This window comes from Camellia sinensis, chromosome 4 (genome assembly GCF_055761805.1).
Source record: "Camellia sinensis isolate YWXY chromosome 4, ASM5576180v1, whole genome shotgun sequence".
NCBI lineage: Eukaryota > Viridiplantae > Streptophyta > Magnoliopsida > Ericales > Theaceae > Camellia > Camellia sinensis.
The window spans coordinates 201,310,795-201,326,102 of record NC_138964.1 but is presented as its reverse complement, the minus strand read 5'-3'; the positions used below and the strand labels follow the sequence as shown (position 1 = coordinate 201,326,102).

The following is a 15,308-nucleotide window of genomic DNA, read 5'->3' as shown; positions in this document are numbered from 1 at the left end:
CATGGCGCACTCCCTAAGTCGCCCCCTTGGTGCACCACCACAACCTCTGCTACATCGGTCCGACATGACCCCGTAAACTGTCCCGACATTTGATTCCGGTCAGCTTCTACAACGGTCCGACATGACCCCGTAAACTGTCTTCTACAACGGTCCGACATGACCCCATAAACTGTCCTGCTACAACGGTCCGACACGACCATACCGTGTCTGCTACATCGGTCCGACATGACCCCGTAAACTGTCTTCTACAACGGTCCGACATGACCCCGTAAACTGTCCTGCTACAACGGTCCGACATGACCCCGTAAACTGTCTTCTACATCGGTCTGACACGACCACACAGTGTCTGCTACATCGGTCCGACATGACCCCGTAAACTGTCTGCTACAACGGTCCGACATGACCCCGTAAACTGTCATCGGTCCGACATGACCCCGTAAACTGTCTTCTACATCGGTCTGACACGACCACACAGTGTCTGCTACAACGGTCCGACATGACCCCGTAAACTGTCTGCTACAACGGTCCGACACGACCATACAGTGTCTCCTATCCCATTTTTAATTGTCAGCTTATTTTTCTGTTTTGTTACTCTCTCCAAACTCAAGTTGGCTAGTATCTATCCTCCTTGAGTTTGAGGGGGGCTGTTAATGTAAATTGTATTAACCTACCACTACCACTTACCACACACACTCACCTCCTCACCTACTCCTCACCTAACCTACCACTACCACCTCCACTTCACCCCCTACCACTTCACCTACTACCTTCTTCTCTTCTATATATATGATCATTGTAAACATAACAAATACAACAATCTTGTAATACATCAATCATAATACATACAATTTCTCTCTATATCAATTTATCTTACCGTTGTTATTTTACAATGTAAATAAAAAAGGAAATGTATCCAACTCGTCATTTCGTTGGTTATTTTAATTGAAGTCCAAGGCTATCGCTACAACTAGCTAGCAACGGAAGGCTCAACATATCGTTTTAAATAATAAAATAATTAATAATGTTATTAGTTTCACTGCTGGAAAAATGACTTTTAGCGGCGTTTTAAAAACGCCGCTATATGTATGAAAAACGCCGCTAATTCCTTTAGTGACGCTTATCACCAAACGTCGAGGACGCGGCCGTCGCTATAAGTTTATGACGCTTTAAAAACGTCGTAAAATTAGTATAGGCGGCGTTTTTAAAAACGCCGCTAAATGCGATAAATAATGATAAAATGACGTCATCCAATATTTAGCGACGTTTTTAAAACGCCGTGATAGATTTTTTTATTTTAAAAAAAATGTCCGTTGGCACTGTAGTGGCGTTTTGAAAAAACGCCGTTATAGATCTTTTTTTTAAAAAAAAAATTGTTCTGAATCTGTTATATTTAACTAAAAAACATACCTGTAATAAAGCTGAAAAATAACAATAATATGAATAAAATTTTACAACTACTTCAATATATTGACTAAATAAACATTACATGATTGTGTCTGAACCAAAATCAAACAACAAACACAATCAAAAAATAAAAAGAAAAAATAGGTTAAGTCATTTGCTTGCACAAATAATATAATTGTGAAGAAAACATTCACACAAATCATTTGAATAACATTAAGGAGGCACCAAAATTGGATGCCCCTCTATTTGAGCCAAATTGGAATCTGAGTTCACCAAAATACAAATTTGGACATTTGAGCCAACTTGATATTCATATTCCCATTCACAGAAAGTTAATTTAGAAAATTATAATAGCAATGACTCAACATCTTTAACACGCATAATTCCAGTTCCCATTCCTTTGATGACACTGATGGCGTCTTTCTAAAAGTTCAGACAGCAATGACTCAACATCTTTAACACGCATAATTCCACTTCCCATTCCTTTGAGCAATGATAGGATGACTAGCTGCCAAAGAAAACTCAATCCGTTACTTTCTGTTCATGCTATTATGGAAATTTTTAAAATTCTTGGCAGTAGTTACAAAATCTTATTCACTTGAGTAAAACAGAGCTTCTCTGCATACAGACATACAATGCATGCACTATGTAGATCCAAATCAGAATCACCAACCTTTGCATATGCAGAAAGAGTTAGGGCGAATCCTAGAATGAAAACTAGTATGTCATTCTTTATAGACTGACTGAATCTGAAAAATGACAGTTGCACAAGTTAATTTAGAAAATTATAACACAGAAAGTTAACATCAGTAAGCAATTTGTAAATTAGTACAGATAATAATAGCAGTGATTCAGGACAGCTAAAATTGCAATAGTTCTTAATGAGAACAAAACTAATTGAAATACATAAGATGAAGAGGATATCAAGAAATATTTTATTTTATTAAAGGCAACAACTCATAGGGCCTACTTAAAGAAACAGAAGCAACTCTCTTTTTAAACTATAGACTTCATGATCTTCCTATTCTATGGATATCGACAAAGTGGACAAAATGAAATGATGGTTATTATGAGAAAGAAGATGACAGTATGATGATGATATGATGAAAACTAAGCATAACAAAAAGGTGAAAACCTTTGTCCAATTGTCTGAGGCACTAAAAGGCTATGGCACGAAGAGCCAAGCAAAGATGTTAAAAATGAAGGCAAAACTTTTCTGTCTGATAGCATGAGCCTCTTTTGTTGAACCATTAAGCTCAGAAGTTCCTCAAGAAAATTACTCCAGATTGTGCTATTCCCTGTCAATTTAAGGATTTAGACAAAAGTGTTGCTTATAACAAAAGAAACAAAACAAATGCGACAAAACAAATAATTGAAGAGGATGCCATGATCAAAACCTTCTTCAGTGAAAAGCTTCGACAAAAATCGGACAAGAGAGATCTTGCATTTGGTAACTAGGAAGTGAAGATGCTTATGGAAAACATTATTTGACTAACATGCAGCAAAGAAAACAAATAGATCCTGAAGTGTGCATACCCACTTCCTATTATCATCCTGGAAGAAAACAATAAAAAAAATAAAAAAACTAATTTAGTTATCTACCTATATGACAGGGTGATAGATTCAGAAATCAATCAAATCAGATACATATGTGACAGAGTTACAGATTCAGAAAACAGAGTATAGATTCCAGTGAAAGAACAATCAAGAACTTAATTCACCCAAAAACAATCAAGAACTTGGAATGAGTACTAGAGCTTTCACAGAGAATCGAAATGATTACCATTTATTATTCGAAGGATAAACTCTGCTAGCCAACAATGGGATGCAATCATGAATAAACCTGTTGCCTTTGCAGATTTGCAACCACTAGGGTGGCATCCTTATGGGCCTATTAAAAATAATCTTTTCATAATAAGCAACAGCAATTAGGAAAATTAAACAAAACACAGAAGTATGAGTGAGAAAAAAATATTCATTAACTCAACCATGAAGAAAATAGACAAATAAATTAATGAAGCTAATTCTATTCTAAACTTGACATAGTTACCAACCAATTAGATGATATTTCATACTCAATGGAGATCAATGGTCCTTGCTTTTAAAACACACACATAAATTTAAGCTAATTCTATTCTGAACTTGATTTTCTTCTTCACTTTCTAAAGCTATAATCCAAATATTCCCACTTAAAAGCTTTGCTAAACGACGTCTATGTATTTAGTCAAACAAACATTTAGAAAATATTGGTCCCTAACAAAGAAAATGAAAACTAACCTTGTCCAACTCCGAAGTTGTCTGAACCACAGTGCTTCTAATTGAACAAAGAAAGTTTGGATAAACACAAGATCCACAATTTATACTTAAAAAACACTCGTGTTCCTGTTCTATACCTTTGTCTGCAAAAATTCAAACATCATAGTTCTCGGTGGCACTCAGATGTAATTTCAGAATTGAAAAAGTAACTACATCCAAATGAGGCCCAAGTAGCATGGTAAAAACAGTGTATGAGAGTACAGAAGCAAAATTTAATTTCACCAGTCAAATTTGATTTGATTGGTGAAATTACATATGATGAGGCTATGTTATGGCATTGAATAACCAGGTAATAATCAATAATCACGCAGCAATCTAAAAGCACCTCTACCCTGCTTTCATTTTGTACTAATGATTCAAAATTCCATGGATGAACTGTTTTTGATGTGTATATATCCCTTTTCAGGATTTGTCGAAAATAATTTAGCCAGTTTCAGACCAGAAGCAACCTATTGCAGTGGTCTGTGCTTCATCCATCTACAATCAATCAAACATTCTGTCCAACACAACAATCAATGCATGGGAAGGTTCACACCAATCACAAGGGTGAGATTGGATACACGAGGGTCCATGATCATCTCTTTCCAACATATATGACAACTGTCAGTGACATCTAGGAAAAAGTAAAACTTCAGAGAAAAAAAGGGGGGGGGGATGAAAAAAAAAAGTACGCTCAGTTTAATTCCCCATTAGATGGGGTCTGGGAGGGGTACATTGAATACATACTTAACCTTTGGCATCACCGCACAAAGTAGCTTTCCTCAGGTTAGAACTCACAACTTTAAGGTTAGTAGGCAGAGTATTAGCCACTGAACCAGTAGACCTTTAGAAGAAGAACAAAATTGTTGCAGATAATAGAATGCGGGTAGCTATCATTGTCTTTCCTTGAAATGCAAGCACCTAGCTCCTCAATTTCTTTCAAGAGAGGCTAACTGTTTTAAGCTATTCACTTGATACTGAAAATGCAGAAGATCAGGCAGCTGTATCAAATCATTGGAACTTCTTGGACAAGCACAGATTCTGATTTTCATTTTACAGGATAAGCAATCATAATAAGTGAATGAGCATGCAAATTCCAGAGGAAATCAGGGACTCATGTATTCAACAAAATCACTGAACAAATTCAATTATTGTTTGATACTAAGTGAGAACGATCTAGTCTTCTTGTTATAACAACACTATCGCAGATATTAGGAAAACTACCACAGTGTCCAAGCATCAAAAGGTACTAGATTGTGATGGTAATATTGGATATGCAACCTAACTGGTGACAACATGATAACCAAAGGAAGCACATCATCATGCAGGGTGCAAAACTAGGAGAACTATTTTTAGAAGGACGTAAATTGCCCAAAAGCTCAACAGACAATTTATAAGATTAATCCATCCAACTAATTCCAGGCTCCAATCCCAGGGAATCCATTGTTATATGGATTTTGCATGTTTTGCAATCCATATTCAATTTTTTCAACCCACTTGACTCCCAAAATAAAATATAAAAAAATTACTCGTAGACCTTATAGCTATTGGTTGACACCAACATACAGGCATAGAAGTCATGCTTTGCTGTTGAATACCAAGCTTCAATTTTCTGTTTCTGTTTATTTGTTACAAGTCAATGTATTTCAGATGCATAACAACATCAATTTGTTTCTTAAGTAATAATGTTCATAATCTAGTAACTCCACTGGCTCTTATGATCTAAATAAAGTGCAGTAAAACCTATTTATGCAAGAATAAATTTGTGGTCTATGGTTGCCTGCCTTCTTGTCTTACAAAACCAAGCATTGAGAACAAACCAGAACATTACTCGTTTGAAATGAAATTAAGAGTAATTTCTCTGATTTATTAATACTGAAGTTAGGATGAACATTTATACTTAAAAGAACCAAACTTGAATTCTGTACATAAGATTGGAAGCATAAATAAGATTGGAAGCATAAAGGGAAGTATCCAATGGAAACTTTACACGGTGTTAAAGCAAGTAAGGCATCTCAAAAAAATGCTGTTAGATCATGCTGATGACATTATCCATACATGTTGACATAACCATCTATATGTGCGAAGGCAAAGGCACCCCACCCCTATTAAGCCCACTGGTTTCAGATTGTCAAGCATGCCATATTGATTGTCTTTGAAGCTCCCCCCACCAAGTTGATTTTGGTCCTAGAATGTTCAAACTTGAAAGAAAGGAGAAGAAAAAAGAAGGACAAGTAGAACAAATTTGGATGTGTTTTGTGTACCTAGTACAAGAACGGCATGTTTATCGAAGTTCCCATGCTTCATAGGCTAATCATAAACATCCAACAGAACTTTTTTGTGCAAATACTGCAGAAAGAGCAGTCAGCACATAGTGTACCCCAGGCTCCAACACCCCACATTGGCAGGATCAACAAATAAAACTACATCTAATATATAATTTTGAAAAGGCTATGCCTCTCTTTAGGCAATTCTCTATTGCTTTAATCAGCATTTAACTCAGAAAAGTTTATTCAATAGAAATATTTTCACCTAAATTACAGTTAGATAAAATAATACATGTATTGTAATATGACAAGTATACTCACATCCCAATGGCACCAAACTTTCATGGTTAGTGCCCCCACACCTAAAATCAGCCAGTAGGAAGCAATGCAGCCACTAGATTTAAGTAACTCAACTACAGGTTAATGTTGCAAGTGTATACATCCAACCCAATCCGAGATATGCAAAAATAAGTTATGCGGTTCTCTAGTCAGGCTGATTTCTTGAGTGATAATCAAATTACAGAATTCTTCAATATTTTCAAACACTATGAGAAACATGAAATATGCCATGCATAGAACTGTAGGACAGGTAACATAGCCTACATGTCATGTTGGGGTTCTGGGGAGGGGAGGCAGGAGGATTATATAGCACAGCAGTTGAACATAAAGCTTTAACCAAATGACAAACCCACCTCAATTGCATGAATCGCAGCTTTGATTGCTTGCAACTGTGATGATAGAACTTTATGATTAGGAAACATATGAGTCTCTCCATTCTCCCTACATGTGGCAACGTGAATGGTATATCTTTCCTCCAGGTCAAAATCAAGCTCAAATGTAGTATGGCAAGTCTTACAGTGCTTCTCATCTCTCCAATACAGATCACGACAACACACCGTTAATTTTACTTCAAGAAAATTCCTTTTTCAAAAGATTTTCTATCAAAATAGAAAGATTTCTATCAGAATGAAATAGATGGAAAATGAGAAACAATGATTTATATGGATGATAAAATCAAAACCAGGAGAGAATTCTAAGAAAAGTCATCAAATCTTCGCATAAATCTTCACAAAGGAATATTAATTACATATATATATATATTATTCTTTCTCTGAAACCCTACTTCAATTTTGTGAACTCACAAAACTACAGAAAGAAGAAGAAGAAGAAGAAGAAGAAGAAGAAGAAGAAATAAACAAATAAAAATATAGGAAGAAAAAAAAAGAACATAAAAATTCTGCAACAATATCAAACTTGATGCATTTCTAAATATATAATGAAGTCTCTCTCATGGACAGATCAGAATGTGTATGTTTAAATGAAGACCAGATTCAGAAGGGAGGGAAATGGGCACTGTTCTTCATCATAAAGAAGTTTGTGTATGTGTTGTGTGTTTGTGTGTGGTTGGAGATGAGATGACTAACCAGTGACTAATGCAGTGAGTTGAGCTTGAGAAGAAGGGAGTAAGAAAGAACAATCTTGTTGAGTAACTTGCTCAGCTGTTGAGTTTGATCCATATCCACTTGGGCCTGCAACACCTGCCAAGTACCTCAGTGTTTTCTTCATCAGGACACAAAACTTGCAATCTCTCTCACCCGACAAACAACAACTGCAACTATAGTAGGAAAGAGCACTCTCTACATAGATACACAAGATATATATATATATATATATAAGGAACATTGAACTTTCTAGCAGTCCATGCACCACCTAAATAATAGATGGTATGACCAATCAGATCCCTGATTGATGCCAGAGTGTCAGGCTTTTTTGGTTTCGGGTTTGGATCATCTGTTTCCAAAATAGTTTTTTTTATTTTATTAATTACATTTAGGTTTTTTCTTTTTCTTTTTCTTAAAAAAAAAAAAATTAAAATCAATTAATAACCACAACTCATAAAAAGAGAAACACTAACTCTTCCAACCACAACTCATAAAAAGAGAAACACCAACTATACCTGAGTAATGGTCACTTGATCCCTTAAGAATTGTAGATCTGTAACAAGAACTTCTAAACTAGCTCTAGCATTTTCCAAATTCTTTTGTAGAAGATCAGTGGCCTGCATTTTGAAGTTTGAAGCACTTAAAATCTCGTGTCCGTGTGTAAATGCTAACATCTTAATGTGAAAAATTAGAGCCCACCATTTTAAAGTTGAATATTCTATTCACCACACATGCATAAACTTGCATCAACTAATGCTCATAAACCCAAGAGAGCTAATGATCCAGTAACAGAAATCATGCTCTTGACCACATTATATCCATCCGTACAAAACCAAAATAAGCAAATAAAACTAACGAGGTCTGCCTTCACACCAGTAAACTATCATCTCAATTTCAAATCTCAGTTGACAGCTCAGTTATATATAGGTTTACTCAAACTACAGAAATATTTAAAAATTTCTGAAGTTAAAAACGAACCTCGCCAGTACCCTTCTTAGCTTGCAAAGTAGCAACTACATCTAAGCACTTCTCAACATGTTGCAAGCCTGTTCACTTCTGTACATACGAAATAAAATGTATTAACTCAATGATATGGTCAATCCGAAATAAAATGTCTTAACCAAACAGGGCCATCTCACTTAATAGTCAATCCGAAATAAAATGTCTTAACTCAATGAGGAATATAGATTTAATCTCTCAAATTTCCAAATCATCTGATCTAGCACTGGCCCGCTACTAACTGTAAGCTTATCGGATTCCAAATAAACTCACAAACTAGATAAAAGATTTTTAAAAAATGTATAATAAACTAAAACAGAAGCAACGAAAAAGGAAAAGTAGGCGCGCGTTTACAACACAAACAAGCTATTTAAAAGCAGAGCAGGTTAGGAACAAAAGCCGGGTAATGATTTTTAATTAATAGAGTCAAGTTTTTAGAGAATCTTCAGAGCTTTTATAGCTTCTTTGAATTAGTGTGATACAATTCTAGCATTAGGTGTGATGCCCAGTTCTGGGAGTGATTCCTAGATACCCCCGCCCCCCCCCCACACCCACCTCTTTCTTCTTTTTATCTTGCAATTATTGCCCTTTTCAAGCCTCAGCAAAATCTGCCCAGCCATTGGTTCACTCCTCTCAAGTTTTAAACCAAATAATAATACTTAGTTATGCTTCTGTTTTCATGAAACCGGGTTGGGTTTTCAGACCAAGCAATGTTCCATATATCTAGCCTTACCTGAGATAGGAGGGCGAGACTGGACCCGGGCCAAAACGATGGGCTGCAGGCCATACATCCTTAAAGAATCACTAGATGTAACACGGATCAATCACATGTGAGCTTGTCATAAACTTCTTCATACATTGCCTATAACCATCCAATTAACATTAACAATCACAAAGGATCTCAAGTTACTAACATATTACCTCTTCAAGCAATCAACTTTCAGACATCACACCTTTGCTTTCTGTTTAGTATCATTCACTGGTTGTTCCTACTATTTATGTTGGAGAATTCATCGATAGGGCTCAGCATTCCAAGGATCAGCTTTTCCTGTTTAATAGCTACGAAACACAGTCAAGTAGTCACATTTTCAGGGAAAGCAAGATAATATATATATGGAATACTTAGCCAAGTAAATCCATTAACATTATGAATATAATTATTGATCACTCTCAATCCATTACATAATTTCTCATCTATGCATGTAATGTATGTTTACATGCCATCTCTTTTTCAAATGCATGTGTGTTGATATATGTGTTTGTACATGCAAAATTGTGGCAAGGATACATTCTTGGTCAGGGTTGTCAGAGAAATTTGAGTGCAGGGCATTCCCAACGCTCACCCGAACATTTTGTAATTGCAGATATCGGCCTTTGAATGCAGAATCGTGCCCTCTGAAATCAAATTCCTAAACAACAGACTTCATAAATTATGCACACATTAATGTGGTATATCTAAAAAAACCATCATACCTTCAGCAAAGAGTGAACTTGCAGGGCATGAAATCAAAGCTAATGCTCCTACTCCCAACAGTATTGCCCTTCTCTTAGAATTTCCTGAAATTTACCATTATATAATCCAAAACAAGAATCAAAACAATCATATCTCACAAGAAGTTAGTTTATACATTCCACCTTTGTCATAACTAGCAATTTTGCATCAAATTTACAGCCCTAATTTCAGAATTCACAAGACCAGAAGAATTTGTTATGAAGTAAATTCTTCAAGAAATCATTATTACATCAAAGACATATAAGCAAATCCCATGTCACTCATGAAAAACAAGAAGTAAAATGCTTGAGCTATGTTTGGATATTGGATATGTGAAGGGATTTGTAGGGAGAAGAAAAAATGAAGAGATAAAGAGTGGTAATCTTACTGTCTTCATCATAAGTTGTGTCTCCTGAACATGTGATAATGTTTTGTGGAAAAATTGCAGTAACCTTAGTTGAACAGTGGTAATCTTACTGTCTTCATCACCGATCTGAATCGCTGAGATCGATCTGAACCTCTGAATCACCAAGCTGAATCACCGATCTGAATCGCTGAGATGACCTTCGATTTCGATTTCAAGATGTGAATCACTGAGACCGATCTGAATCACTGATACCTGAATCACGATCTGAATCGAACTTCGATTTCGATTTCAAGATATGAATCACTGAGACCGATCTGAATCGCTGATACCTGAATCACGATCTGAATCGAACTTCGATTTCGATTTCGAGATATGAATCACTGAGACCGATCTGAATCGCTGAGATCTGAATCACGATCTGAATCGAAATCGAAGTGATATGAACTCAGATCTAAATCAAAATCGAAGTGATATAAACTCAGATTTGAATTGCAATATGAAATCGAAGTGATTTGAACTCAGAATTTTAAAATTTCGAGATATGAACTTCGATTTCGAGATCTGAATCGCTGAGATGAACTTCGAAATCACTCTGATGAACCACTTCGATTTCGAGAGAGAACTTCAATTTCTGAGCATTCCATTGATAAGCAACTTCAATTTCTGAGGGTTTAGACAACGGGGAGAGAGAGAGACTATTTGTTAGTGCATCGATTCAATTTGGGAGTTGAGATTCTCAGATTGGACAAAGAAGCGCGTGAGACAACATGCATTTGAAGGCGCAAATAAACGCCTCCTATTCATAAAACGGCACCGTTTCAATTAAAGAAAAACAAGACGTTTATAAAACGCCGTAAAATATTAAAAATAGTGACGTTTTAAAAAACGCCGTTAAAAAAACGCCACCTAAACCCTTCTTTCCTGTAGTGTTTTTTTTATTTAATGTGTTATCATTATATCAGTAACAAATATGAATAGTCAGACTCACTTAATTGTGATGTACAATACAATCCCTCTCTTGAATATTAAATTTGAAATTAAAAAAAAAATAAAGAATAAAGAAATAAAATATAAAAAAATGAGAGAGAGAGAGAGAGAATGAATTTGTTAGCAAGTGTATTTGAAAATGTGATTTAATTAAAATAGAAAAGAGGGATTTTAGTTAAAATTTGACAAATTTTATGGAGATGCTCTACAGCACAAGGGTAAACCAAACAAAAACCGATACATCATAAGCATCCTTTGCCTTGAGTTTAAAATTAAAAAAAAAAGAATAAAAAAAAATCCATTGAATTAGATTCAACGTGTGTCAATCAATGTCGATGTGAGTAAGTTTTCGGTGAAGTTAAGTTTGGTCTTTGCTTAATGGTGGGACATCCTTTAGAATTGTATCTTTGATTGTGCTTTTGTTTTTCAAAAAATTAACACAGAGTTTTCATCCCATTTTTTGTTCATTTTACAGTGGCAGCAACTATTGCCAAAGAAAGAGGCAAAAAAAAAAAAGTTTGTTATGCTTGCCTTCACTAGTTTCACAATAAATTGTTAATTCAATGATCAACCTTTGATAATAGGCATGCCCTTACGCAGTTTCAGATATAGAAAGTCAAATTAACACGTTATAAGTAAATACTAGGGGGGGGGGGGGGAGAGTAAATACTATTTGGACTATTGGAGGAGAGTAAATACTATGGGGGGGAGAGTAAATACTATTTGGACTATTGGGGGAGAGTAAATACTATTTGGGGGGGGGGGGGGGGGGATTTCGGTTGTGCTACATATGTCAATTTCGGTTGTGCTACATATGTCAATTAGTATACCAATTAATGTACTAATATATGTTATGATATTATTATTGGCTCTACCCATTATACAAATTACAAATATCCAAACTTCTAAAATTATGTCACATCATCTGTTAGTCAACTAACTGATATATCGACTCTGTTTGGTGTAGCTGTGAGAAAATGATTATAAATTATAACTTAATAGGCTATAGATTATAATTTTAAACATAAACTGTTAACTTGTTTGGTGTAACTGTGAAATTATAGATTTAATCAGTAGAGTAGTATTTGGTTGAATAAGTTGTAAAATAAATTTTTGCTGTGTAAATATCTTTTTTGCCCTTATAAGATTTGTAATTTCATTTATAATACTTTTTTTTTTCTTTTTCTTTGTTTTATTTATTTTATTTTCTTTTTCTCCTTATTTTCTTTTCTCTTCTTTTTTTTTCTTCTCTTTTTTTGCTGTTAATTTTGTTTAATTTATCAATTCATTTAAATTAATACCAATTAATATTCATGTTCTAATTTATATTAATGTTGTGATTTCATTACATATTATTTTTTATATATTCATTTTAATTATTTATTTATGTATTTCTTTTCTTTATTATTATTATTATTAATTGTGATTTTTTTTCATTACAATACCAGTTAATAATATAAAAATTAATTTTTTTAATTTATTAATTCATTACAATAATACCAATTAATTCATTTTCTAACCCATCGTCGACAGCCCCTTCTTCTTCTCCTCCTCCTCCTCCTCCTCACCTACCGATGACAGTCCTTTCTTCTTCTCATCTTCCTCATTATCTCACCACTAACAGCCAGTTGCAAAACCCTAGCCGCAATCGCAAAGAGAGAGAGTTAGGATTTTGTCACGGCGTCAATCGCGAAAAGGGAGAGAGAACTAGGGCTTGTCACATTATCGATCGCGAAGAGAGAGAGAGCGCTAGGGTTTTGTCACGCGATTGTCATCGTCAGGCTATCTCGCGACGCCAAAGATCGCGAAGAGGGAGAGAGAGACAGAGCGAACTAGGGTTTTAGAGAGCTAGGGCTTCACCGCCTCTGGTTCGTGCAAGAGAGAGAGAGAGAAAGAGAGCTCTGGTTCATTGGTTTATGCGAGAGGGAGAGAAGAGAAGAGAGAGAGCTCTGGTTCGTCGAAAATCACCTTCTTTTGCCAGAAATCGCCTTTCTAGTTCGTGCGAAAGACAAAAATGAGTGTGTTTGGTTTATATACATGACACACTTGTAATAACTTGAAATTGTGATAGGCATTTAAGTCATTTTGCCTCTCAAATTCTAGTTGCGCACTTAAGCTGAATCCGGAAAGCATCTCCTCTTCCACTCAAAAAATAATCACCTTTTTGGCTTAATTTAAGCTAAAAGATGATCACTTGAGCTACACCAAACACACAAAAACCACTTAATTTGAACCAAAAGCTGAAATAAGCCAGATTTAAGCTCTATCAAACACCCATATCAATTGATGCATATAGTATTTTCACGACTCAAACCCGCCCCTGTAGGTTTAGCACCGTAACCAGCCAGTAATCCGTGGATTACCAAAGGCCTTTGAACAGATTAGCAAATAATAAGGGGCTGCGGAAGCAATAATACAAAATAGATAAGGTCCAATGAGCTGTGATAACGTACATGGGACAGAACATTTAAAAACTTATTTATATATACATAAACATGCCAATCCAGATACAGAATATTTACAAGGTATTTACAGAATGTACTTCCCAAGACCTGACTTTACAAGACTAGCATGAATACAACAAAAAAAAAACAGCCATGACATTAGGCTTCGTTCGGAACTTCCTTGGGAGGCACAACAGTTGGCTGACAAAAACAAAACAGAAGGCCGTCAACTCTGGCCCTGGTCATGTGCCGGCTCACCTATATACATAATATAGACTGTGAGCGAAAGCCCAGTGAATAATAATAGAGTAAAGGGTTTCAATGAATGAGTTCGTACAGAATCAGAAATCATAATTCAGTTTCATATCAAAATCATAGTTTAGCCAGATCATATACAGACATAAATCATAAGTCATGATTAAGTTTACGTGATACATCCATTAGTATTAACAGAACAGAATAGAACATAACGTATATACGTGAGGTTACGAATAACCAGTTCCATAAAGGAACCTCCGGATCCTGGTAACAGAACAGAACAGAAGCTGAGCCCCCGTGACAGGGCCTCCGGTATGGGTAACAGAGTGCAGACAGAAATAAGTTCCATAAAGGAACCTCTGATACCGGGTAACAGCTAACAGATATCACATGATGCTAAGGATGTCACGAATACATATTAGAAATTGAACAATCATTCATTGTATAGAACATATCATTTCGAAAAACAGATCTTGTTTTATCACACAGAAAGTAGATATAGTTTGAACATAACTTTACTAAATTATTACTTACAGTTGGTCTTGAAATAGACAGACGGAGCAGATTGATCACATGACACGCGGCACGTGACCTACATAACACATAACGAACATACACTTGAAACACACATTCGAATTGCACAAAACTTACATCGCTGATTCTTAGTGTGTTTCTAACCTTAAATTCTCACTAAAGAGTCTTAAACATGGCCTAGGAATGCCTAGGATGGAATGAGGATGCAAAGAAGCCTTGGAAAATATTTTTCAAAACTTGTTGAAAACAGGGGTCTCGCTCGAACGTAGCTTCCTTCACTCGAGCGAGCTTGTCAAAACAGAGGGGTCGCTCGAGCGTAGACTTCTTCGCTCGAGCAATCTGTAAAAAAATGCAAAAGTACTGGTTGTTGAAATTTTATGCTCGATGCCCGCTCGATGCCCGCTCAAGCGTGAGACACAGCTCTTCACTCGAGCATAGGTCTCGTCGCTCGGGCGTGCGTCTGAGTGCATCAAAAACCTGTGAGCTTGCAATTTACGCTCGAGCCATCAATCCTTCGCTCGAGCGGAGCTCTGAACAAACAATGGTCGCTCGAGCGTGGAATCCTTCGTTGGAGCGAGGAAGCCAAATTCTGGAATTTCCAGATTTGCCTCCCAAGCTCAAACCAAGCATTCAACACCTCAAAACTCGACCTCTTGGGCCTATTTTCTGGAAAAACACTTGTAAACTCATAGTATAAGATGTTTCAAAGATCAATTTGTAAAATCAAAGCCCAAAGGTGAGTCAATTAAACACAAATTCAAAGAAAATTTCAAGAACATAACTTAAATGTAACATGCATGAATTCTCATGACTTCTAAT

The 15,308-nt window shown here is 35.8% G+C and overlaps 1 protein-coding gene across 7 annotated transcripts; it reads right to left on the bottom strand.

The window, feature by feature from the left end:
• Positions 1 to 1,576: 1,576 nt before the first annotated feature.
• On the bottom strand, positions 1,577 to 11,025 carry LOC145789822 (uncharacterized protein At3g06530-like). 7 transcript variants are annotated; one of them, XR_014328215.1, is made up of 14 exons: positions 10,288 to 11,025; positions 9,696 to 9,964; positions 9,141 to 9,466; positions 8,387 to 8,464; positions 7,924 to 8,025; positions 7,391 to 7,504; positions 6,659 to 6,904; positions 4,447 to 6,048; positions 3,682 to 4,333; positions 3,188 to 3,295; positions 2,802 to 2,958; positions 2,540 to 2,702; positions 2,078 to 2,153; positions 1,577 to 1,912 (listed from the first exon to the last, which is right to left on the bottom strand). XR_014328215.1 is itself a non-coding variant. In XM_082867309.1 (9 exons), exons 6-9 carry the CDS (start codon positions 3,237 to 3,239, stop codon positions 1,775 to 1,777), a joined length of 429 nt encoding a protein of 142 aa, XP_082723435.1. In that variant the 5' UTR covers positions 3,240 to 3,295; positions 3,682 to 4,676; positions 9,141 to 9,211; positions 9,329 to 9,466; positions 9,696 to 9,964; positions 10,288 to 11,015; the 3' UTR covers positions 1,577 to 1,774. The 7 variants fall into 7 exon arrangements, 2 of the variants coding, with proteins under 2 accessions (XP_082723435.1, XP_082723436.1); XR_014328213.1 differs by having other exon boundaries at positions 3,682 to 6,048; XR_014328214.1 differs by having other exon boundaries at positions 3,682 to 4,676; positions 10,288 to 11,023.
• Between the last annotated feature and the right edge of the window lie 4,283 nt (positions 11,026 to 15,308).

What these genes read in the sequence shown, in the direction of transcription:
- LOC145789822 (XM_082867309.1), bottom strand. Translation starts at nt 3,239, where the DNA reads ATGATTGCATCCCATTGTTGGCTAGCAGAGTTTATCCTTCGAATAATA. An exon ending in TATCCTTCGAATAATAAATG is followed by an intron (nt 2,703 to 3,187) that starts GTAATCATTTCG and finishes TTAAATTGACAG; the next exon opens with GGAATAGCACAATCTGGAGT. An exon ending in CTCTTTCTGCATATGCAAAG is followed by an intron (nt 1,913 to 2,077) that starts GTTGGTGATTCT and finishes TTTCTTTGGCAG; the next exon opens with CTAGTCATCCTATCATTGCT.